Below are 24331 nucleotides of genomic sequence, written 5' to 3'. Positions count from 1 at the left end.
GCCCACACCATTCTGTTGTTGGTAAGCCCACACCATTCTGTTGTTGGTAAGCCCACACCATTCTGTTGTTGGTAAGCCCACACCATTCTGTTGTTGGTAAGCCCACACCATTCTGTTGTTGGTAAGCCCACACCATTCTGTTGTTGGTAAGCCCACACCATTCTGTTGTTGGTAAGCCCACACCATTCTGTTGTTAGGGTACGCCCACACCATTCTGTTGTTGGTAAGCCCACACCATTCTATTGTTGGTACGCCCACACCATTCTGTTGTTAGGGTACGCCCACACCATTCTGTTGTTGGTAAGCCCACACCATTCTGTTGTTGGTAAGCCCACACCATTCTGTTGTTGGTAAGCCCACACCATTCTGTTGTTGGTAAGCCCACACCATTCTGTTGTTGGTATGCCCACACCATTCTGTTGCCCACACCATTCTGTTGTTAAGCCCACACCATTCTGTTGTTGGTAAGCCCACACCATTCTGTTGTTGGTAAGCCCACACCATTCTGTTGTTGGTAAGCCCACACCATTCCAACACAGATTCAATTACCATGTTTTGGAAATAACACCATTAAACCCGTAGAAATCTGGAAACATTGGGCAGTTACTTTAAGGGTAGCCTAGTGGTTAGAGCGTTGGACTAGTAACTGAAAGGTTGCAAGTTCGAATCCCTGAGCTGACAAGGTACAAATCTGTCATTCTGCCCCTGAACAGGCAGTTAACCCACTGTTCCTAGGCGTCATTGAAAATAAGAATTTGTTCTTAACTGACTTGCCTAGTAAAATTATTAAAATGTGTTCTAATTTTCATAAATAGACAATCCAAAAATATATTGTTTATTTTAACTAGATAATCATGTAGCTTGATTTTGATTAACATGGCTGAGATAAGCGATACATTTATGAAAACACTGTACAGGTAAATGCTATTATGGAAGAATTCACAGAACAGTGCTCTAAAATCAGCAGTGATCAGTGCACCAAAAGTTCATTTCAAATATATTTTATTCTTTATGTTGTAAAAGACAATACAAAACATTTAAAAGCATTTTATTTACAAATGTACAACATTCAAGATTATATAACATATTTTGTCTATAAACAAAAAAAACTTTGTTCAGAGTTACTCATTTCTTTAAAAAAATAATATGAATGTCTCATATAACATTATTGCACTTTGCGACCACAGCGCGTTGAGAAATTGCCATCATCAATGAGGAGCAAAGTAATTCACCTGATTAAAGTCAAATTGTGGAAGAAAAGAGATCTCCAGGAAACTCACAGACAAGACCACTTTTATACTCTCAGCGGTTTTCTTTTTCAAATTCTTTGGTACCTTTTAACATAGTAAAGTCTTGGAGCACCATCCTGTAACATATACATTTAAAGTGTACCTGAAGTCAATGGCTTGGAAGAATAGAGTATTATAAATATAAATGCCTAATACAGTATGTTGAACAGTATGAACTTCACAAAGACAAAATGGACTGTTTCTGATTGAATGGAGAAGGCCTCTAGGATGTGTTCCGTCTGTGTTCTGTCCGAGGTTCTTGTTTCCCTGATAACCGATACAGGGAATGACATTAAGGGCCAGGGTCAAGTGAACTGAACAGTCGCACAAGTTGAGCCTGCTCTGAGGTTGACCCATTATTGCAGTAAAAACAACCAAACTGCTAAGACTTCCAGTAGCCTGAAACTGATCTTTCTGGTTCCTCCCCATTATTTTACTGAAAGACAGATAATGTATGGCATTTATAGCAGTCGGGCAAGTTGAGCTTGCTCTGAGAAAGTTTTGACTTATAATGCAAATAATTCCAGTAGTGATCTTTCTGATTCCTCCCCCATTAGTATGTGATCTTTCTGATTCCTCCCCCATTAGTATGTGATCTTTCTGATTCCTCCCCCATTAGTATGTGATCTTTCTGATTCCTCCCCCATTAGTATGTGAAAGGCAATTTACATTTTAGGAAAATGTATCATAATCTTCAGACAATAAAAAAAAAAACGGTGGTCGCTTAGTGGCTAGGGCTGTCCCTGTAACTCTCTGCTAATACATTTCCAGTCATACGTTGGCACCTAGTCCTCCAGGTTTTGTCGATAAATAGATGAGCAATTCCAGTTTTGTCCCACAAAAGAAGTTGTTCTGAGGGGTCTTGTCAAATGTCAGATCACAAGCCCATAGATGGACAAAGAACAGTCTTTAGTCATAGGGTTGGACCCTTGAGAGTGTAACACTACCAGGAAACACATAGCTTGTATTGGTGCTTTGACAATGGATGGCTAGAAGGCAATGTTTATTTGTAAGTCACAAGTTCAGGTCGCTGTTTAATAATATTTATAGTATTTTAGTATTGGTCCATGGTGTCCAGTGAGTGTCTCATAGGTGTCTCTTCATGTGTAGAGCCAAGTGGTCAGACCTTGAGAAGGCCCTGTCACACTTGGCGCACTGGAAGGGGCGATGCCCCGTGTGTTTCCTGTAGTGCCGTGTGAGCTCGTCTGAACGGGCAAACTTCCAGCCGCAGCCCTCCCAGTCACAGCAATAAGGCTTCTCTCCTAGTAATGACAATACATACACACACACACAGAGAGAGGTGTGTTAGAATTTTGTTTGTTCTCCTTAGAGTAAAAACAGACCAAACTCTCCTCACCACAGAAAGAGGTCGGTCCTGTCCTGCAGTACCTAAATTGTAAAGGAATTAACCTGCGGTTGTATTTGAACAGGATCAGTATCAACCTGCTGCTGTTGCCTGTTCATAACACCTGCCAACTAGGCTTCTCTCTCTCCCTCTCTTTTACCATAATGATGCAGTGGAGTCATTTACTGCTGGCAATACAACAGCCAAGCATCTTGGAGTAGCAGGGAAGGTAAGAGTTATAGGTGAACATATAGTGTTACTTCAGAGGGAAATTAGCTGGAATTACTATATATATATATATATATATATATATATATATATATATATAAATATTATCCTCTCAATGTAGATCTGTAGTTAAAACACAAGGTCACATTGCTGCCTATTACAAAGTGTTCTGTTAAAATCAATACATTTGATTTCAGCCATTAAAATGTATGTCTCCTTACAAGGAGACATACAAGGAGACATACAAGGAAAAAGTACAAACAAGGAAAACTCCAGTTCATATTAATCTAATGTAAAATTCCATGTCAAAGTTTCCTACAAAGTTTCCTACTGTGAATCAAGAAAGACCTACCATCCCATAATAAACCATAAACTACAGTAATGAATACTGTCAAACATAATTAAGAAGGACAATGGGAATGAAAAACGACACACCTGGTTGAAAGGTTGGTGTAGGCTAACTATGCCTTAAATAAAGTCTGACACAAAAAGTGCTTCCTAAAGTTCTTCTGACTTCATAGAACTGTTTGAAACAGTGTTTTAACAATGAGACAACCAACATGTGTACCAACCTGTGTGCGTTCGGTGATGTGCTTTGAGGTGGGAGCTCTTGGTGTACGTTTTCCCACAGCCGGCGTAGTCACACGTGTGTGTTGCGATTCTCTTCCTGGGCCAGGAACGCCGGCCGCGTTTGGGTTTGGGCTCCTCCGGTAGACAGTCTCCGCCCGGGGTCATAAGCTCTAGACGGGGGTGAAGAGGTTGGAGTGATGAGCTTCATCATCATCATCATCATCATCATCATCATCCCCTCAGAGTTTACCTCAACGTCAGGCACCAGCAAATGATGAATGTGGAAAAAAAATCTCTTGGTCAAAAACACTTAGATTGAAGTTGTACTGACCTTGGTACCGTAGAGACCCAGGCTGTTGAGGGAAGGGCGAATAGCTTGTCGGAGAGCTGTGGTGGTAGCCCTGGACAGGTAGAGGGATCTGGGGGTGGGATAACACCTGGCTGGAAGGGTGGTGGTCTGGAGACAGAGATGAAGCTGACCGGCTGGCTGTCATAGGACACCCCCCTGGGGAGAAACCGTGGGGGTCGAGGTGAGGCCTCTGTCCAGTTCTGGGCTGGGAGTGTGAGTTCACCCCCCCAAGGTGGAGATCCATGGGTTGGGTGATGTTGCACATGCTGGGGTTCTCCTGCTTTATCATATGACAAACAAAAGGCAAGGAGGAGGGGTCCGTGGCAGCACTGACACCAACACCGGCCTTACTAATCACATTAATGCTTTGGCCGTATTCTGCCATATCCATGGTGGTCTTCACCACAAACTTGCCATGGAGGCTGGTGGGGTGGAGGTATGCTGGGTCCAATTCAGGCCTCATCAGTTCGGCCACGAACCCCCCAGAGGGGGACACGTCACTGATGTCAGGGATGGTGTACAGCATGTCACTGTGGGCAGAGTCCTGGGGAGAGGGGAGCTGGTAGGACGAGTAGGAGCCCGGGGAAGGGGACAGGTTCTGGGACCCGCTTGCTGCCATGGCCTCAGCCTGCTGTTGAAGCATAGTGTTGGACAGGATAAAGTCATAGTCTAGCAGGTCCAGATCTTCAGGCTCTTTCTTGGTCATGCCAGTGGAGATATCCTCCTTCCATCTCTAGGGAAGGGAAGAGAAACGCATTACTACACAGCACAAGGACTGAAAGACACCTGTGGTCATAGTCATTCAATTAACATAACGCTGAATGTCCATAGAATTAGGAATTTGAATAATCTAATAGGATATCCTTGGCTAAATCATTGAGACAAGGTCTTAGGTCATAACATGCCATTGCCAAATGTTAAATACAGCTACCTGTAGATTCCCCCTCTCTATCTAACTGAAATATATAAAAACTATGATTCTTTGTCAACTGTATCGTCTATCTGAGAAAATATTGTGTCAGGAGATATTCTTGTGTGTAATCCCAGACCTGCATTGATTAGTTGAACTTTAGTTAGGCTTCTATATAAACACAAGAACCCTCAGATCCTTAAAATAGTCACATTTAATAGCCTATTCTATATTCTCATGATATATTTGGCAATAGATAAGTCAACAACCTAAATCAAATAGTCTTATAATAAAGCAATAGGATGCCACTACTGCAATCTAAACATTTATAGTAGTCTACCTTCCACTCAGTTAGTAGCCACACTGAAAATTATACTTGCTGGTGCACGCCCCAACAGAGGTGCGGTATTCTGGAGTGCGGCAATGACATAAGGTCAAGCAAAGGAATTTACATAGAAAATACATAGGCTACATTAAAACCGATTATGAGCTGACCTATCATTAAACATGCAGAATGTCCTATTTAGGCTAGTCAGACTGTTGATATATAATTAGCTAATATAGTAGACCATACTCACTAAATTCGCATGTCCCATGGATTTATTATTGACATTCGGGCCGCTTGCAAATGTGGATATGGATGGCAAAAGCGTCCCGCTCAATGCCATATTGTCGAAGTCACTTGGTGGGTTGCCTGCATAAACAAAAAATATATTTTTTAAATCGACGTCAATCCTTTTCGTTTTCGCCCCCCCAAAAATGAATAGGCTAACGTAGTGAATCAAATCCAAGCGCAATGTCTTTATTATGGCAACCCAACATTCTGGATAGACAAACTGAAAAAGAACCCGCACCTCATCAATGAAAATATAGGCCTACCTGGTTCCTCTGATGAATTTCTTCTGGTAAATACACCGTTTGTTGTACAGCATCAGTTGTGTATTCTTCACGGGTTGACAGTCCGAGATGATGTGGCGCTATACTTCACTCCAAGCCATGCTTGTGGACGCAGCGAATGGAACAGGCAGACTGAGACCGATAAAAAACAAGCTTGGTAATAACGTTGATGCAAATTCATCAGGAGTGAGGCGACACTACAGGGGGATTCCCTCGTCTCCTTAGCAATTCCACTTCCATGCATGGACTAGAGAACAGACTGAACTGACAAAGTGACAGCGGGCAAGGGTTTCCTACCGCTTAAATCATCGCTGGTGGACACGCCTTCGTGTTGCTGAGCAACAGCCAGGCAGGACAGGAACAACACTGCGCGCGCTGCTAGAAAAAAAGAAGGTGCAGTTCATGACGACAGCAAAGAGAGTGCTGGGCTGAAAAAGAGAGAGAAAAAAACTCACTGTTTCTGTTTATATCCATACAAAACAGAGCGATGGCAACAGGGAGGCCCTATATGCCGTTTGCCTTTTATCAAGAACTAATGTAGGGAAACCGGATCAACGCAATTCTAAAGGACAGGTTTTACGCGCGCATGTAAAGTAGGCTTGTTAGTATAGGAATAATGACTTGTAGCTGCACTCATTGACACAGATATTGTAACTCCTATAGAAGACACAACAAATGCTCACCTGGAACGGGGACACTCCCCTCTACTGTACGTCTTCGATGGTATGTCGCTCTTGTCCAGGGTTCGGCAACAGGCGCCATGCGGGCCCGAGCGTTTTTAGCAAAAGTGAAGAAAAAAATTAAACAACATATGTATATATATACCGTTGTTGCACCGATACGTTTCCACTTCACAATAACAACACTTACAGTTGACGGGCAGCTGTAGCAGCGCTGACATTTGACGAACTGACATATAGGAAAGGTGGCATCATATGACGGTGCCACGTTGAAAGTCACTGAGCTCTTCAGTACGGGCCATTCTGCTGCCAATGTTTGTCTATGGACATTGCATGGCGGCGTGCTCAATTTTATACACCTGTCAGCAACGTGTGTGACTAAAATAGCCACATCCTCTAATTTGAAGGGGTGTCCACATAGTTTTGGCCATATGCATGATCAACCTATACATGAAGTAATCATAAAATGAGAAAAGCATTGGCTCACTTCAGGATTAACGTTAACTAAGTGTCCATGACTTCTCATTCCCTCAGGGGGTCATAGGTCTCACACCATGTCTTGTGATCATTGAAGGAGTGGGACAGTAAATTATTAAATGATTTCTGAACCTCATGTGAGATCAGGATTACAACATGCTTTGTATGAATGTCCTTTCCATAGAATAGGCAGTTAACTTTCCATAGAATAGGCAGTTTGAGTTCCAATTATGACTATATACTCAACATGCTACACTGAGTGTACAAAACATTAAGAACACCTTTCTAATATTAAGTTGCACCCCCTTTTAACCTCAGAACAGCCTCAATTAATCTGGGCATGGACTCTACAAGGTGTTGGAAGCGTTTCACAGGGATGCTGGCCCATGACTCCAATACTTCCCACAGTTGTGTCAAGTTGGCTATAGATGTCCTTTGGGTGGTGGACCATTCTTGATACACACAGGAAACATTCACCTGTTCAGTTTGTCATGGAAAGAGCAGGTGACCCCAATGTTTTGTACACTCAATGTCGATGACTATGTACATCTATTTATATAACACCAGTAATACTTATAAACTAGCATGATCTCTGAACCCACTCTCATGTTGTTTTTGAAGAGGGCTGACGCTGTCAGTGTTTGATCAGAGCTGGAAGCCAACATAAATGTTTTGTCTGTCCCGTAGTTAGACGTCTATCAGTTTAGAGTCCTGTATGGAGAGCAAACACTACTGGCCCACCAATCCTGTTGCATCAGGATCTTGTCGGTTGGGCCATGTCAACAAGTATCCCATTGGTTGTCTTCATTACCACATTTACAGAACATGATATCTACCTTTCAATGTAGAGACATGATATGATAGTTGTAGAACAGTTGTTTGACTTAGTTTGCAGGTATTATTTTTCCACTATCAACATATTTCTAAGGATATAGCCTAGGCCAACTGTCAGAAGCCATCACATATCTATTTTATAGACTGAACCTCCTGACTTTGGTTGGTGAGAAAGTATTTGTTATAAGTTAAAACAATGTCTTTTTGAAATAAGAGAATACCTGTTTCCTGCAGCAGGTTTAAAAACACAAAGGGATTATGTCAGCATGGCCATATTCTTTATGATGGAGGACAATGTCTTTGTATAGAGGACACTTTGAACTCTTTCTGAGGTGGTTGGCTCAGAGAGAGAGAGGGAGAGAGAGAAAGAGCATTGTGTACCTCCTATCAATTCATGGTTCTATTTACAGTTGGCTATCCATTCCAGTGTAGTCATCATACTAGTACTTATATGAGGCCATTTTATGATGGTTAATTTAAAAAAATATATATATGAATAACTTAATTGATGTTCTAACAAAACTAATTTGATTTTCTTTATTTATGTATTTACGTTAGGCGTATAGTATCAACTCTGATCTACAGGTAACTTCCAAAATAAAGGAAACACCAACATAAAGTGTCTTAATAAGGAGTTGGGCCACTACGAGCCAGAACATCTTCAATGCACCTTGGCACAGATTCTGGAACTCTATTGGGGGGATGCGACACCCTTTTTCCACAAGAAATTCTATCATTTGCTGTTTTTTCAAATGGTGGTGGAAAGCTCTGCTCCAGAATCTCCCATAAATGGTCAATTGGGTTGAGACGGCCATGGCATATGGTTTATATTGTCTTCATGCCCATTCAGTGACCACTTGTGCCTCAGGAGAGATGCGATGGCAGGGAAAACTGAGACCCAGCAAGACCAGGAGCAGAAGCAGAAAAAAAAATTACCAGACGGACTGAATAAACAAAACATGGAGACCCAAAACCGCTGTGGATGGGGACATTGTCATCCTATAAGGGCCATATCTATAGTAGCCAAAATAATGGCCTGTCCAGAACTTTTATACATGTCCCCAAGCATGATGGGATGTTAATTGCTTAATTAACTCAGGAACCACACCTGTGTGGAAGCACCTGCTTTCATTATACTTTGTATCTCTCATTTCCTCAAGTGTTTCCGTTATTTTGGCAGTTTCCTGTCTGTTATAGTGCTCCAGAATACAATGCTGTGGTACTTTAAATATAGTCTACCTTGTCCACACACATAATCTTTAGGAGGATGTAGTTATCATTGTCCAAACTTCATATCTACCAGAAATGATCATAAGAACCTGATGAGGAAAACTGACTTCATATTTTTGTACATCAACACTGATCATGTAAACTCAGTACTGTGGAGGTGTCATGTCTTCCATAATTGACCTAAATGACACATCTGATGGTGTGAGATGTGTGCGTGTGTTCTCATGTTAAATTGCCACTAGGATTGGTCCAATCAATGAATGGATGAAGTATGCTGCCAGTCTTTTACCTGCACCTGCAGCTCCAACAGTCTCTTACCTGCAGCAACAGCTCCAACAGTCTCTTACCTGCAGCAGCAGCTCCAACAGTCTCTTACCTGCAGCAGCTCCAACAGTCTCTTACCTGCAGCAGCTCCAACAGTCTCTTACCTGCAGCAGCTCCAACAGTCTCTTACCTGCAGCAGCCACTCAAACAGTCTCTTACCTGCAGCAGCCACTCCAACAGTCTCTTACCTGCAGCAGCCACTCCAACAGTCTCTTACCTGCAGCAGCTCCAACAGTCTCTTACCTGCAGCAGCTCCAACAGTCTCTTACCTGCAGCAGCAGCTCCAACAGTCTCTTACCTGCAGCAGCCACTCCAACAGTCTCTTACCTGCAGCAGCCACTCCAACAGTCTCTTACCTGCAGCAGCTCCAACAGTCTCTTACCTGCAGCAGCTCCAACAGTCTCTTACCTGCAGCAGCTCCAACAGTCTCTTACCTGCAGCAGCTCCAACAATCTCTTACCTGCAGCAGCTCCAAGAGTCTCTTACCTGCAGCAGCTCCAACAGTCTCTTACCTGCAGCAGCCACTCCAACAGTCTCTTACCTGCAGCAGCCACTCCAACAGTCTCTTACCTGCAGCAGCTCCAACAGTCTCTTACCTGCAGCAGCAGCTCCAACAGTCTCTTACCTGCAGCAGCCACTCCAACAGTCTCTTACCTGCAGCAGCCACTCCAACAGTCTCTTACCTGCAGCAGCTCCAACAGTCTCTTACCTGCAGCAGCTCCAACAGTCTCTTACCTGCAGCAGCAGCTCCAACAGTCTCTTACCTGCAGCAGCTCCAACAGTCTCTTACCTGCAGCAGCTCCAACAGTCTCTTACCTGCAGCAGCCACTCCAACAGTCTCTTTACCTGCAGCAGCTCCAACAGTCTCTTACCTGCAGCCACTCCAAAAGTCTCTTACCTGCAGCAGCCACTCAAACAGTCTCTTACCTGCAGCAGCCACTCCAACAGTCTCTTACCTGCAGCAGCTCCAACAGTCTCTTACCTGCAGCAGCAGCTCCAACAGTCTCTTACCTGCAGCAGCAGCTCCAACAGTCTCTTACCTGCAGCAGCCACTCCAACAGTCTCTTACCTGCAGCAGCCACTCCAACAGTCTCTTACCTGCAGCAGCTCCAACAGTCTCTTACCTGCAGCAGCAGCTCCAACAGTCTCTTACCTGCAGCAGCAGCTCCAACAGTCTCTTACCTGCAGCAGCTCCAACAGTCTCTTACCTGCAGCAGCTCCAACAGTCTCTTACCTGCAGCAGCCACTCCAAAAGTCTCTTGAAAGTATTTCCAAGTCGGGTTGTCTCTCAGGTGTTGTTCTTGGCTCTACGTACAGAGTTTCCCATGATGAGACTGGCTGTGTTATCACAACTATTGTTATGACGGTTCTAGGGCCCTATAAGCTAGGCTCCCACACTATTGGCTGATTGACTGTGGCCTCAAATGGGAATTATCTTTCTATAACTTGTCCTTACCCCTGGGATTGGACTGCGAAGTTGTTGACAAACAGAACCCCCACCCCCACATTCTTCAAGGTTGTCAGGATTTCATCTCAGAGGAACATTTTCTATTTAAAAAAGGCTATGACCGGATTGGTCACTGGAAAGTAAAAATTGTATACCCATCACAGTTGTACTTAATGTCAAATTATTGATATGTTATTCAACAAACATAAGTGTAAAGTGTATAAAGATGGGTAAATAAAGTTTAGAAACCTTCTTGCACAACTCACTGAGCGCTTGGCAGCTGTTGTCTCCAATCAGAGTAGTTGTCTTGATTTTGATGGTTTCCAGCAGCATTCCATCCCCAGCTAGTTCAGTCCACTTGGAAAGCCTTCAAGTCAATATGAGGACGAGAGGGTCATACTCCAGATATTGAGGTTTTCACTGCTCTCTTTCCAGATGCTTTACAGTAATAAACAATTGCATTCATTCTTTCCTTAATGACAACTCAGTCAAGTTTTGTTAATACCTGTTGCTGTTTATTAAGAATAGCAAACAACTCCCCCCCCAAAATTCTAACGTGATTTTATTTGCTGTGTCTGTCTGCTGTTGTGTCATCTGATCATGTAGGGTTGTTTGGTTTTTAATTGTCTTTTTAAGTGTGTGAATTATATTATTATGACATTGTGTGTAAGTAGAAGAACTGTCACGCCTGCTCCCGCTTCCCCTCTGGCGCTCGAGGGCACCAGGTGGCCAATCATTACGCACCCCTGTCACCATCATTATGCGCATCAGCGCTCATTGGACTCACCTGGACTCCTTCACTTTGTTGATTGCCCTGTCTGTCTGTTCCTCAGTTTGTTCCCCTGTGTCAGCATTGATGTCGTTATTGTTTTCTCCTGTCCAGACGCTGTCCGTGTTCTGTTTGATGTCCATTGTTTATTAAATGTTCACGCCCTGTACTTGCTTCTCCTCTCCCAGTCCTTACAAGAACAAGCTGGTTAACTCAGTGAGGGACTCACAAACTAAGTCTACTTTACTTTATTCGTCCCACATGGCAGTGAAATACATAATTGAAATGCGTGGGTACGTACCAAGATAAAATGCATCAGTGAAATACATGAGAGAAACATGATAAATGTTTTCCTGTTTATGATTGCTGTCTATTTATTTCCGCACAGACATTGCAGTCAGGTGTGTAGAGGTCATCTCATGTAGAAGTTATTGTCGGGGTAGTTAAGAGATTAAAAATGATTAATCAAAACAGTTCATGCTTGCTTGTCAGTTCTGCAATTTTGACATTTTGAATGAACATTTAGTATCGAGAGAAGTACATGTTATGGATAGTAACTGAAGATTTTGAAGGCAAAGGCAAGCTTAACATTTCAGCCAAATTTGTCTAGAACCGATGCTCAGGACTGGGCTGTATAGAACAAGAGGTGCTCTACCGTAGCATAATGCTGGAGGAGATGGGTAGACAGACTTGGATGTGCCAATTCATTCCACAAAACAATTCCAGACTTGTTTGCTAGAGCTTCTGTTCATCAAATAAAAACCAACAACAGTGGGCAGGTTTGAAAACATGCAGAGTACCAGACAGTCAGTGTGGTGGTGTGCATAGCATTGCATTGGGCCGCGCTCCTCTGTCTCAATTCAATTCAATGGCATGGGAAACATATGTTTACATTGCCAAAGCAAACGGAATAGACAATAAACAAAAGGGACTGTGTGTTTACAAGGCCCCAGCCAAGCTTCCATAGGCAGGGCCCCGCTAGGGAGGGAGAGCAGGAGGAAAGCGGAGTGTGGAGAGAGATGAGAGAGCGAGGGTGGGAGACAAGCAGAGAAAGGCAGGGAGAGCTCCTGCCGAGCCTCAGGCTGTCCACCCTATGCCTGCGCTGGGATTCCTCTGCAGCCTTAAATATGCTAGTTATTTTTATCCCGCTACGTAGTAGAGCACAGAGCCGTCCCACTCTGTTACAATGTTTCCCTTCAGTCAGGAGAGGAAATGGATCGGAGCCACACTTCCTGGTCACATGGTGCTATAACAGTGCGAGGGCAGGCTGCCCAGTCGGAGAAATTGCTACAACAGGGGAGGGGGGAGGATAGGGGAGCAGCAGGAAGGGGGGAGGAGAGGGGAGGGCAGGGGGGAAGGGGGAGAAGAGAAGAGGAGAGGGGAACAAGGGGGGAGGAAAGGGGAGGATGGGGGGGCGGGGGGAGCTCGGCACGCTGCCTTGCTGCTCCTCTACTCTCTCCCAAAACTTAACACCCTTCTCTCCTTGGCAGGCAGCTAGAGAGGGACTGGCCGTGCTGTCTGGGGCTCTAGACGAGGCAGGCTGTTTAAATCAGCCAATTGGACGTCAGGAACAAGACCAACAGCGCGGGCAGCAGAGATTGGTGTTCGTAAGTCGTGGAGGAAATGAGAGAGTGCATACGACACATCGGCAGACGAGAGGCGGTGTGACGTCAGCAGACCCCGCCAGGGTTAGAAACCTCTACAAAGGAATCGGGAGGGCTCGCTGGTTCCCTCACACAGACCGTAGCCGGCCGAGGGAACTGGCGAACATGCTGTATGGCCAGCCAATACCAGGGAGGGAGCTTCCCATGAGCTCAGTGCCACAGATGTGACACCCTGGGTGATGATATGATGACATGATGAAAGCACAACATTCACATTAATTAGACACTGACACATTTAGGACTGAGCCAACTTCCAACTGATCTCATCATCGCATTTTACTTTGGTCTTTTTTATTTTGATATCAATGAAGATTATACATTTTACTATAAATGGTTTCATATTTAAATATGCAGTACTTCACTTTTGAAAGACTGTAAGTTGTTCATGTATTTTAGTATTTAGTACATATGAAGACTTTAGAAAGACTTTAAGTTATTAATGTTTTTAGTATTTAGTACATATGAAGACTTTATAAAGACTTTAAGTTATTAATGTTTTTAATATTTAGTACATATGAAGAAAGCCTTATTAAGTAAATATTCCATTTAAAGTGGGACCAGTATCTTTAACACAAGCACTGTTGTGAGAAAAATATATAGAGGTGATACGATCCCTAAATAAAGTGTTTGCCATCTTCCTTCTTTAAACCCAGCCGACGTAGTTAGACGTCGGGGAAGCTGTTATATATATATATATATATATATATATATGTATATATATGCCATTTCATGGAACTCTTCGTCTGGTGTGGTGGAGAAGTATCTGCTGTTGTTTAGGTAACATTTCAAGATCTCGGAACTCGCACAATAAAATAAGCTTATTTTGTACAGCCTGTATAAATATATAATATTAGCCTAGACATGGTCTGTGTATCAATATGCCCATGCCATTTGTATGCTCTGTTTATATTGCCTTCTAGTTGGGTGTAATACAACTTGAACTTCAACTATATGTAACAGTATCATCGGAAAAAGGAGGAAGGTCAAAAGGGGGGTGAGTGTAACGGATGTGAAACGGCTAGCTTAGTTAGCGGTGTGCGCTAAATAGCGTTTCAATCGGTTACGTCACTTGCTCTGAGACCTTGAAGTAGTAGTTCCCCTTGCTCTGCAAGGGCCGCGGCTTTTGTGGAGCGATGGGTAACGATGCTTCGTGGGTGACTGTTGTTGATGTGTGCAGAAGGTCCCTGGTTCGTGCCCGGGTATGGGCGAGGGGATGGTTTAAAATTATACTGTTACATATAAAATGTAGTATAGTAGCCACATAGCCAGCCATGACAGGCTATGAAAGAATCCCACTCACTTTTTCTTCAGTCAACATTACGATAGGTCTTTAGGAAGTGTGTGGACCAACAGACCATTGGCCAGGCCAGGCAGACTACAGGCACTGTGAATCACAGGCCAAGGAGAAAGGGGATTTCTGACGGTTGACAACATTTTGGTGATTTGAGGTTTAAGGCTCAATATTTATATTCCCATATAAACAGGGAGACATCACAAACATCATTATTTATAACCTTCTTGTGTCATTAGCAATTATTGATTTTAAAACTTATTACACTTCAAATATGTGATCATTCAAATGTGTTATTGATTTGGTATTTAGGTGATTTTCCCGAAAGCATGAACAATGATAGATTTAGTTGATGTGTGATTACAGAGTTATATGAAGTCACACTTCAACGGAGGGGGCCTGGGCTGGCTCCGTTCAACATGTCTCTGTGCTAGTGCATGATGAAATCATGTGCAAATTCAAGCAATTTTCAAAGAAAAAAAGAGTGGTTTTGGGGCCTAAGAACACAATATAACATGAGGTCCTCTTAAAGTATCAGCGTTCTTCATGGAGGAGGCTTATTTGTCCAGGACTAGGATTAAGTCTGGGAAAGGCTGGGGAAAACCGGCCCTTAATCTAGTTTGTGGTTAACACAAATACTTGTCCAGTATGGTTTCCCAAAACCACCTTTACTCTACTTGTTTTAGATGATTGAATATTGTGTAATACACTAGAAGAATTACTGTCCTTTTTAACAGTGATATAATCTTTCCATCACAGAGTGACTAAGATGGGTGACTTTTTTTTTACCATGTCACAAAATACCGTAAATGTATGACCCCATTTTATTTTCTATTCAAAATGTGTAACTTTATACAGTTAATATGACCTTATTGTGTAAGTAGTGAGTCAATCCCACCTGTTTGCTATTATGGGAAAACATTAACAAACAATGGACATTGAAAATGACAAAACTTTATTGGTACAATATGAAGTTTCACTGTGCTTAAAGTTGAAAATAGCTGCATTATTTGTTACAACTTACATGGAGACAGCAAGACTGATTAAAAATCCAGATGACAAAATAAATCCCTAATTAACCATTCCACACAGGATTTCACCATAACGTGTTTGACTACCAAGCTTATAGTGTACTGTATCACAGCTACAGTACTGTGGAGAATATTGCTCTGTGGCTCTGTCGGCAACCACAGCTTTACAATGTACACCCGGTTCCTATAGAAGCAGTTGAAGAAAGTAAAGGTTTTATTTTATTTCCCCTTGAACACTCAATTGGAACTCCGGGTCCAGAAATCAGGCCTCAGTAATTACAGCAATCACCAAACATTTTGAAACATTCCAGCAGCAGTCTCCATCTTGGCATCATCCTCCATTTAATAGATTTTCTTGTTTCCAGTGTTCAACAGCACAATTAGTAAAATCACATATTCACAACAATCAATTAAATCTTTTGCATTGGTGTTTATTTATTTATTTATGGCGGTAGTGTATGCCAGGCTTGTGTGAAGGCTTATGTGTTTCATGTCATTCTAGACCAGTTCCTATTTTCAGGGCTCCTAATACACATCTCTGTCATGATGAACTCCAGGCTGAGCAGAACCAGTGAAGAGTTTTACCAGATCGATTTTGGCATAATAATTTGCTGAAACTCATGCCATAATTGTTGTCAGATTTGAAAGGGGTATGCTATACGCGTTTCTGTGAAGGTGTGGACTCCTTTTCCCCCCTGAGAGAGTAGTCTGGAATGCGTGACCTTTTCCATGGTTCGTCAAATTCAAGGCCCCGTTTGGACACCTGGAAAGTTGCCTGGATTGGGTGAACTCAGCCAGGAGATGGGAATGTCAAAAATAATCTAAATCTAAATCCCAAATGACACCCTATGCCTAATATAGTGCACTACTTTTAAAAATATCGCTATGGGCCCAAGTAAAAGGTAGTGCACTATATAGGGAATAGGGTGCCATTTTAGTGGATCATCCGGAAGAGAAAGAGAGACTCCCCTAACTTTCATGCCACTATGCAGGAACTCACTATAAATCTGCTTTCTTAACAAGAAATGAGAGCAGAAAATGTCAAGCTTGTTTGGTTTAGCTCTGTTCTGGTATGAAGTTCAATATTTGAACATTTGCGTCTCAATGGTGATTATAAATCTGGAAGCTTTGGAGGGGAAATGTGGGAAAACATCCTTGAAATGAACATTATGAAGACTGAGAGATTAAGAGGAGGAGAGACCTGGAACATAAGCAGAGCGACAATTAAGACATCGATAGAGTATAAGTAGGTTTTTCCGAATTCTGTATTTTAAGATGTTCTTTTTAGTTGTATGAACTGAACTGGGAATCGGACACCATTAAGCCCCTGCTCTTGTTATGAAGAAGAGATGTCAGTTTGTCATCAGTTTGTCAAGATCTATTGGGCCGGATTCCCATTGGCCAAATCAGTGGTACACATTGTGGTAACCCTTAATCAACAAAACATCATTTCAAACTGATCAAGATGTCTGGAATGCTTCTCTGCCAGAACAATACATGACAGTTTGAATTTAAGTGATGCTAAGGTTCTAGAATGGGACATATTATTGACATCATGCGGTTCTTATAGTCCAGGTCAGTATTAGGTAAAATATCACGGCCCACCCGTCCTCGGGGAAAACAACCTATGGTTACTTTGGTTACCCCATCGGCTGACAGCTACAACGTATCATTGTCTTATGCTTGTACTGTATTAGTCAATAAAAAAACTACATTTAAGAAAAGTACAACATCTCTAAAGAATACTTTTCATCATTGCCTGCTCCTAATCGTTCTCACTACTTAGAAAAACTTGATAATGTAGGGCTTCCCTCATGCCCCTTTTCATGACTGCGCTAGTAGCCACGTGAGTGAATGCTAGCTAGCTACCAACTAGAACATTACGCTAGCCAAGACCAACAACACAAACAAACTGTCTATACAGCTACAAGTAGTGAGTGGAGTTATAAACAGACTGTACTAAACAAGTTAAATGTCCTACCTGTGATTAAGTGTTTTCTACACACATATTTACGTGTTGTCGACTTGGACACCGGTCTCCACAATTCCCTGACTCTCCCACACCGAATAACCTGAAGCCACAAGGCTCTTCCAACGGGCTCCATTTTCCTATGTGGGAGCATTGTGAACCGTAGGTCGAGATTTTTGACCTGGTTACATGTACATTGGACAACACAGCAGCTTTTTGGCATTTGTTATTTCTGCATAACAAACAATTGTCCCTTTTGCAATAGGGGTCAATGGGAAAGAGAGACCAATATACTTACAGTGTGACAAAAAAAATCATGTTTGCTTTCCCCAATTTGTGGGCGTGGTCTAGGGGAATTCCTTCTTACGATGTGTATATCGACTGGGAGTATTGAAGAGGGGGACTCAGTAACTTAAACCAGATGGGCCATCATCTCATGAGTTAACAAGACTCTCTCTCTCTCTCTCTCTCCCTTTCTCTTTCTTTCTCCTCCTTCTCCCCCACTCCAAGAAAATATAATAACTATGCAAACCATCCGGTGCATCAACCATTGTTCACATTCGTTATCCCTTTCATACACAGACCAAAATTACACTAATTTAGAATGGCTGCTACTTTTTCCAGGCGGCAGGGTAGCCTAGTGGTTAGAGCATTGGACTAGTAACCGAAAGTTTGCACGTTTGAATCCCTGAGCTGACGAGGTACAAATCTGTCATTCTGCCCCAGGCAGTTAACCACTGTTCCTAGGCTGTCATTGAAAATAAGAATTTGTTCTTAACTGACTTGCCTAGTAAAAAAAAAAAAATTGCCTGCTTCTTGATATCTCAATGTATGGGATAGGGGGTAAAAAGCATGGTAAATTAAAAGCCACCTAAAGACCTAGCCATGATTCCTGCATTTTCACAGGCTCTGTAACTAAAATACGACTATTGGGTCTGTGTGAATGGTTCTCAGCTTTTTTTGCAGGTAAATTCACTAAAACGTCCATTGTTTAACACCTCCCTAATTTGAAATGCAAACCTACAAGAAAGTGGTAAACAAGTGGCTGTTTGAAAGGGGTCATATAAACATGGAACTCTTAGAACAAAGGGTTCCAATAGGAGCACCCTCTTGGGTTCCATGTAGAACCCTCTGTGGAAAGAGTTCCATGTAGAACACCCAAAGGTTCTGGGGGAAAAAAGTTTTTTTCAAAGGGTTTTCCTATGGGGACAGCTGAAGAACTCTTTTAGGTTCTAAATAGCACATTTTTGTCTGAGGGTGTACCTTATATTTTTTACAGGTTATATACTGCACATTTTGTCTGAAATGGGTATTACAGCAGATACAGTATTATACACTGCAGTTAGAGGTATCCAGAACACAACATTGGATGGACTGAGCACAGAAACGGAATCCACCTGGGGTAGTTTAGACTTCCTGGGGAATAGTGTGGCTGTCAGCAATGTGGAGCTATGCACCCACAAGGCTGTTTTGACACAAGGTTGTTAGACTGTGAAGGCAGGACAACTAGTCAGAAAAGCAGAAAAAAGCACACACATACATACTCACACACTCAAATATCATAGTACGTTCATTAGCCCCCCATTAGTCTACGTAACAAAAGAATCCCCTTCAAAATCCGTCAGTTTAAGCTAGAGATGACCACCGCATTCGCCAGTGTCGCCAGTGTCTTCTCACGAAAACGTCTTTAGTGTCCGAACAGTTAGTGTAATGGCGTTCGTCTGTTGAAAGAAGAGAGTCGGACCGAAATGCAGCGTGTAGGTTACTCATGACTTTAATTAAATTAATCGCGGTACATGAAATAACTGAATACTAAATACAAAAACAACAGAACGGAACGTGAAACTAATTACAGCCTATCTGGTGACTACAACACAGAGACAGGTACAAACACCCACGAAATACAAAGAGAAACTCATGCTGCCTAAATATGGTTCCCAATCAGAGACAACGATAAGCACCTGACTCTAATTGAGAATCGCCTCAGGCAGCCAAGCCTATACAACACCCCTAATCAGCCGCGATCCCAAATACTACAAACCCCAATACGATACACAACATATAAACCCACGTCACACCCTGGCCTACCCAAACATATAACAAAAACACAAAATACAATGACCACGGCGTGACAGTTAGACCTAAAAACTACAACTGGAAAGGGGAGACTCTCATGAACACGGTGATGTTCTCCGTTTAGCTCTACGACCCCCACAGGTGTCACAGGACTAATCTGAAGGAAACCGGTACTGGTTTTAAAAACAAATGGAAATATATATATATTTATACCTAAAGGGGTCCTAAATTCTAAATCCAATAGCTAAATGATCCATAGTATGACCTTCTTAAAACAATTCCATATGTCAGCTCAGAAACCCCCTCCCCCAACGTCTTAGACTCCAAGGAATTACACACATGGATTTAATGTATGTGAAAAATACTAGCCATTAAAATAAAAAAACTAATTAGTAGGTTAATGTGTATTTCTTCCTTTATTAAAGACATAAGTCTCAGAGCCATTTCAACCATCATGGGAAATCTGCACACATCAGCAAAACGCTATTAGTTTGTGGAGCTTTTGAAGACAGAGGCTTTACAGTTCACACCAACTGTAATCAGTGGTGAGCTTTGAAGGCACTAGAAAACAACTTTCATCCTCAATAAATAACTTTAAATAACAGTACCCTATAATGTTAGTGACTATGCAGCAATGGTAGGCGTAATAAGCATTCTACAACAACTGAGTAAGAGTTGGCCTGCGTGCCTCCAAATATCCAGAAACACTTGGCTTGAGTTGTTGGCACTGAGTTGTTGGTTGATCTATTATAACACTGTAACACTGAGTTGTTGGTTGATCTATCATAACAGAAACACTTGGCTTGAGTTGTTGGCACTGAGTTGTTGGTTGATCTATTATAACACTGTAACACTGAGTTGTTGGTTGATCTATCATAACACTATAACACTGAGTTGTTGGTTGATGCATTATATAACACTATAACACTGAGTTGTTGGTTGATGCATTATATAAAACTATAACACTGAGTTGTTGGTTGATCTATCATAACACTATAACACTGAGTTGTTGGTTGATCTATTATAATACTATAACACTGAGTTGTTGGTTGATGCATTATATAACACTATAACACTGAGTTGTTGGTTGATCTATTATAATACTGTAACACTGAGTTGTTGGTTGATGCATTATATAACACTATAACACTGAGTTGTTGGTTGATCTATTATAATACTGTAACACTGAGTTGTTGGTTGATGCATTATATAACACTATAACACTGAGTTGTTGGTTGATCTATTATAATACTGTAACACTGAGTTGTTGGTTGATGCATTATATAACACTATAACACTGAGTTGTTGGTTGATCTATTATAATACTGTAACACTGAGTTGTTGGTTGATGCATTATATAACACTATAACACTGAGTTGTTGGTTGATCTATTATAATACTGTAACACTGAGTTGTTGGTTGATGCATTATATAACATACTGTAACACTGAGTTGTTGGTTGACTGTAACACTGAGTTGTTGGTTGATGCATTATATAACACTGTAACACTGAGTTGTTGGTTGATCTATTATAATACTGTAACACTGAGTTGTTGGTTGATGCATTATATAACACTGTAACACTGAGTTGTTGGTTGATCTATTATAATACTGTAACACTGAGTTGTTGGTTGATGCATTATATAACACTGTAACACTGAGTTGTTGGTTGATCTATTATAATACTGTAACACTGAGTTGTTGGTTGATGCATTATATAACACTATAACACTGAGTTGTTGGTTGATGCATTATATAACACTGTACTATTATAAATCAAATCAAATCAAATCAAATCAAATTTTATTTGTCACATACACATGGTTAGCAGATGTTAATGCGAGTGTAGCGAAATGCTTGTATAATACTGTAACACTGAGTTGTTGGTTGATGCATTATATAACACTATAACACTGAGTTGTTGGTTGATGCATTATATAACACTATAACACTGAGTTGTTGGTTGATGTATAATGCGTGAAAAGTGGGTGACTAACATAAAAACAAATAGAGACCAATAGACTTACACAGTGACAAAATAAGTGAAATCAAGAAACCAATCGTTCATTGATTGTGCGTTTTGTATTTCTTTATGTGAAAAGACTGTCACCGTACATAGGTCACCGGCTTGTCATCTGAGAACCCTCTCTGTTGTCTATGGGATAGTCTCACAACACATGTCACTAGAGGAACCTACAGTATACAGTATCACAGTCATTGAATAGGAAGAGGAAACCTTTAAAAGGGCATCAGGTATCCCTCCCTTTACTGCTGTCCAAAGGTGCTGCTCTCTGTGTGAGAGCAGACCAGGAGAAATCCTAACCTGAGTGTTCCAGTCTATGTGTTGATCGTCGTGAAGACTGGATATCTAGGGCAGACATATTACTCAGCTTAGCTGCTTTCGTCAGCAAAATGTCATGTTATTTTGACAGTGGATAGTTCTCGGTTAAAATAGTATGCACTTCTACGGGGAATGTGCAAAGCACTTGAAAAAGACACATACCTCTCAATGTGACTTCTCTGGTTAAAGAAAGGACTAAAGAATAAAAGGAACACCATTCATTGTGTAGTAGACCAGTGTCATACAGCCTACTCTGGTCCTCCACAACTATAGCTACAGAACAGGCTATGGAGATGTTGTGGCACACATAGACCTGCTAGTTATTACATTTCTCAAGAGTGGAGACAGACATTTTCTGTTTTCCCCTAAGAATCCACCTGTCCTGACAGTGAATCATATAACAGGTGTGTCTCATGCCACTATACTGCCTGGGTTTATAGACCTGCAGTCAGAATGAACTCACTGGCGCCAGGTTTTTGCCTGCAATGCTTTTGACTTCTTCCACTATCTGGGTCATTCCATTAAAAGAGTGCCCTTTGATATTTTAAGTAGAAATTGTGTACCGATATTACATTTTTATAGCCTCTGCGATTGAATGAAGTGCCCATTAATATAGACCACATGCAATAAATCCGATTTTTTAAAATTTTTAAATGAATTATTAATTTACATCCGTCCCTTGTGGACTCTCGTTTTAATATTGTGAAACTATTCCTTTTGAAAAATATATATATTTATTGAACATCTTATAGTCGAATCTTAGCGTAAAAGCAGGTAAACTGGTTCTACTCTTTTTAATCATTTTGTGGTGGAAAACTGAACAAGTTGGGCATAACAAGTCAACCCTGTTACCCATAGATAGACAGGCTAGAAATGTTTTAGCAATTTCAAAAATGTTTTTGAAGCTTGCATTCAATTGCCACTCCCTGTTGTACACAACAAGCATCCATCCCCCTGTCACAAGAGGATTTATGGCAGATTTAAGATGAAGTCGTCAACCCTGTTACGGTCAACCTTGTTATGGTCAACCCTGTTAGTGTCAACCCTGTCACGGTCAGTCCTGTCACGGTCAGTCCTGTCACAGTCAACCCTGCCACGGTCACCCCTGTTAGTGTCAACCCTGTCACGGTCAGTCCTGTCACGGTCAGTCCTGTCACAGTCAACCCTGTCACGGTCAACCCTGTTACGGTCAACCCTGTCACGGTCAACACTGTCACGGTCAACCCTGTTACAGTCAACCCTGTTACTCTCAGCTCTATCAAGGTCAACCCTGACATGGTCAACTCTGTAACGGTCAGCCCTGTTATGGTCAGCCCTGTAACGGTCAGCCCTGTTATGGTCAACCCAGTCAAGGTCAAACCTTCCACGGTCAACCCTGTTACTCTCAGCTCTATCAAGGTCAACCCTGTCAATGTCAATCCTGTCACGGTCAACCCTGTGATGGTCAACCCTGTCACGTTCAGCCATGCCATGGTCAACCCTGTCACGGTCAGCCCTGTTACGGTCAACCCTGTCACGGTCAACCCTGTCACGGTCAGCCCTGTTACGGTCAACCCTGTCACGGTCAGCCCTGTTACGGTCAACCCTGTTAAGGTCAACTCTGTAACGGTCAGCCCTGTTACGGTCCACCCTGTTAAGGTCAATCCTGTCATGGTCAACCCTGTGATGGTCAACCCTGTTACGGTCAACCCTGTCATGGTCAACTCTGTAACGGTCAGCCCTGTTACTGTCCACCCTGTTAAGGTCAATCATGTCATGGTCAACCCTGTGATGGTCAACCCTGTGATGGTCAACCCTGTCACGGTCAACCCTGTCACGGTCAACTCTGTAACGGTCAGCCCTGTTACGGTCCACCCTGTTAAGGTCAACCCAGTCAAGGTAAACCCTGCCACGGTCAACCCTGTTACTCTCACCTCTATCAAGATCAACCCTGTCAATGTCAATCCTGTTACGGTCAACCCTGTGATGGTCAACCCTGTCACGGTCAGCCCTGTTACGGTCAACCCTGTCACGGTCAGCCCTGTTACAGTCAACCATGTAACGGTCAGCCCTGTTACGGTCAACCCTGTAACGGTCAGCCCTGCCACGGTCATCCATGTCACTTTATTTTAACTTTAATAGGCACGTGCTACATTTTTGTTTGTTCACTATTCTTGTGGGGAATTCTGGTCCCCACAAGTATAGTTAGAAGTGCAGTCAGAATGAACTCACTGGCGCCAGTTTTTTGCCTGCAATGCTTTCGACTTCTTCCACTACCTACCTCTATACCAGCCATACACTCTCTCTGTCACACACACACACACACACACACACACACACACACACACACACACACACACACACACACACACACACACACACACACACACACACACACACACACACACACACACACACACACACACACACACACACACACACACACACACACACACACACACACACACACACACACACACAATTACTCATACACACACTAACACTTGCACACACACAAGCACGCACGCACACACTCACATGGTAGATGTGATATGGTACATACTGTATAAACACACACTCTCTCGTTGTAGGCGACACAGAGAAACTACCACCAAACACATTTAGGTCACC

At 42.3% G+C, this 24331-nt stretch overlaps 1 protein-coding gene across 6 annotated transcripts; it reads right to left on the bottom strand.

The window, feature by feature from the left end:
* Positions 1-985: 985 nt before the first annotated feature.
* On the bottom strand, positions 986-6587 carry LOC124000637 (Krueppel-like factor 4). Of its 6 annotated transcripts, none has more exons than XM_046307164.1 (7): positions 6272-6587; positions 5886-6016; positions 5571-5720; positions 5270-5385; positions 3764-4514; positions 3435-3602; positions 986-2551 (listed from the first exon to the last, which is right to left on the bottom strand). In XM_046307164.1, the coding sequence occupies exons 4-7, from the start codon at positions 5357-5359 to the stop codon at positions 2376-2378; spliced, it is 1185 nt and encodes a 394-aa protein (XP_046163120.1). In that variant the 5' UTR covers positions 5360-5385; positions 5571-5720; positions 5886-6016; positions 6272-6587; the 3' UTR covers positions 986-2375. The 6 variants fall into 6 exon arrangements, with proteins under 6 accessions (XP_046163120.1, XP_046163122.1, XP_046163121.1 ...); XM_046307166.1 differs by having other exon boundaries at positions 5886-5966; XM_046307165.1 differs by having other exon boundaries at positions 5886-5963.
* Between the last annotated feature and the right edge of the window lie 17744 nt (positions 6588-24331).

This window comes from Oncorhynchus gorbuscha, linkage group LG16 (assembly GCF_021184085.1).
Source record: "Oncorhynchus gorbuscha isolate QuinsamMale2020 ecotype Even-year linkage group LG16, OgorEven_v1.0, whole genome shotgun sequence".
Classification (NCBI taxonomy): Eukaryota; Metazoa; Chordata; class Actinopteri; order Salmoniformes; family Salmonidae; genus Oncorhynchus; species Oncorhynchus gorbuscha.
This window is presented reverse-complemented; position numbering and strand designations above follow the sequence as displayed.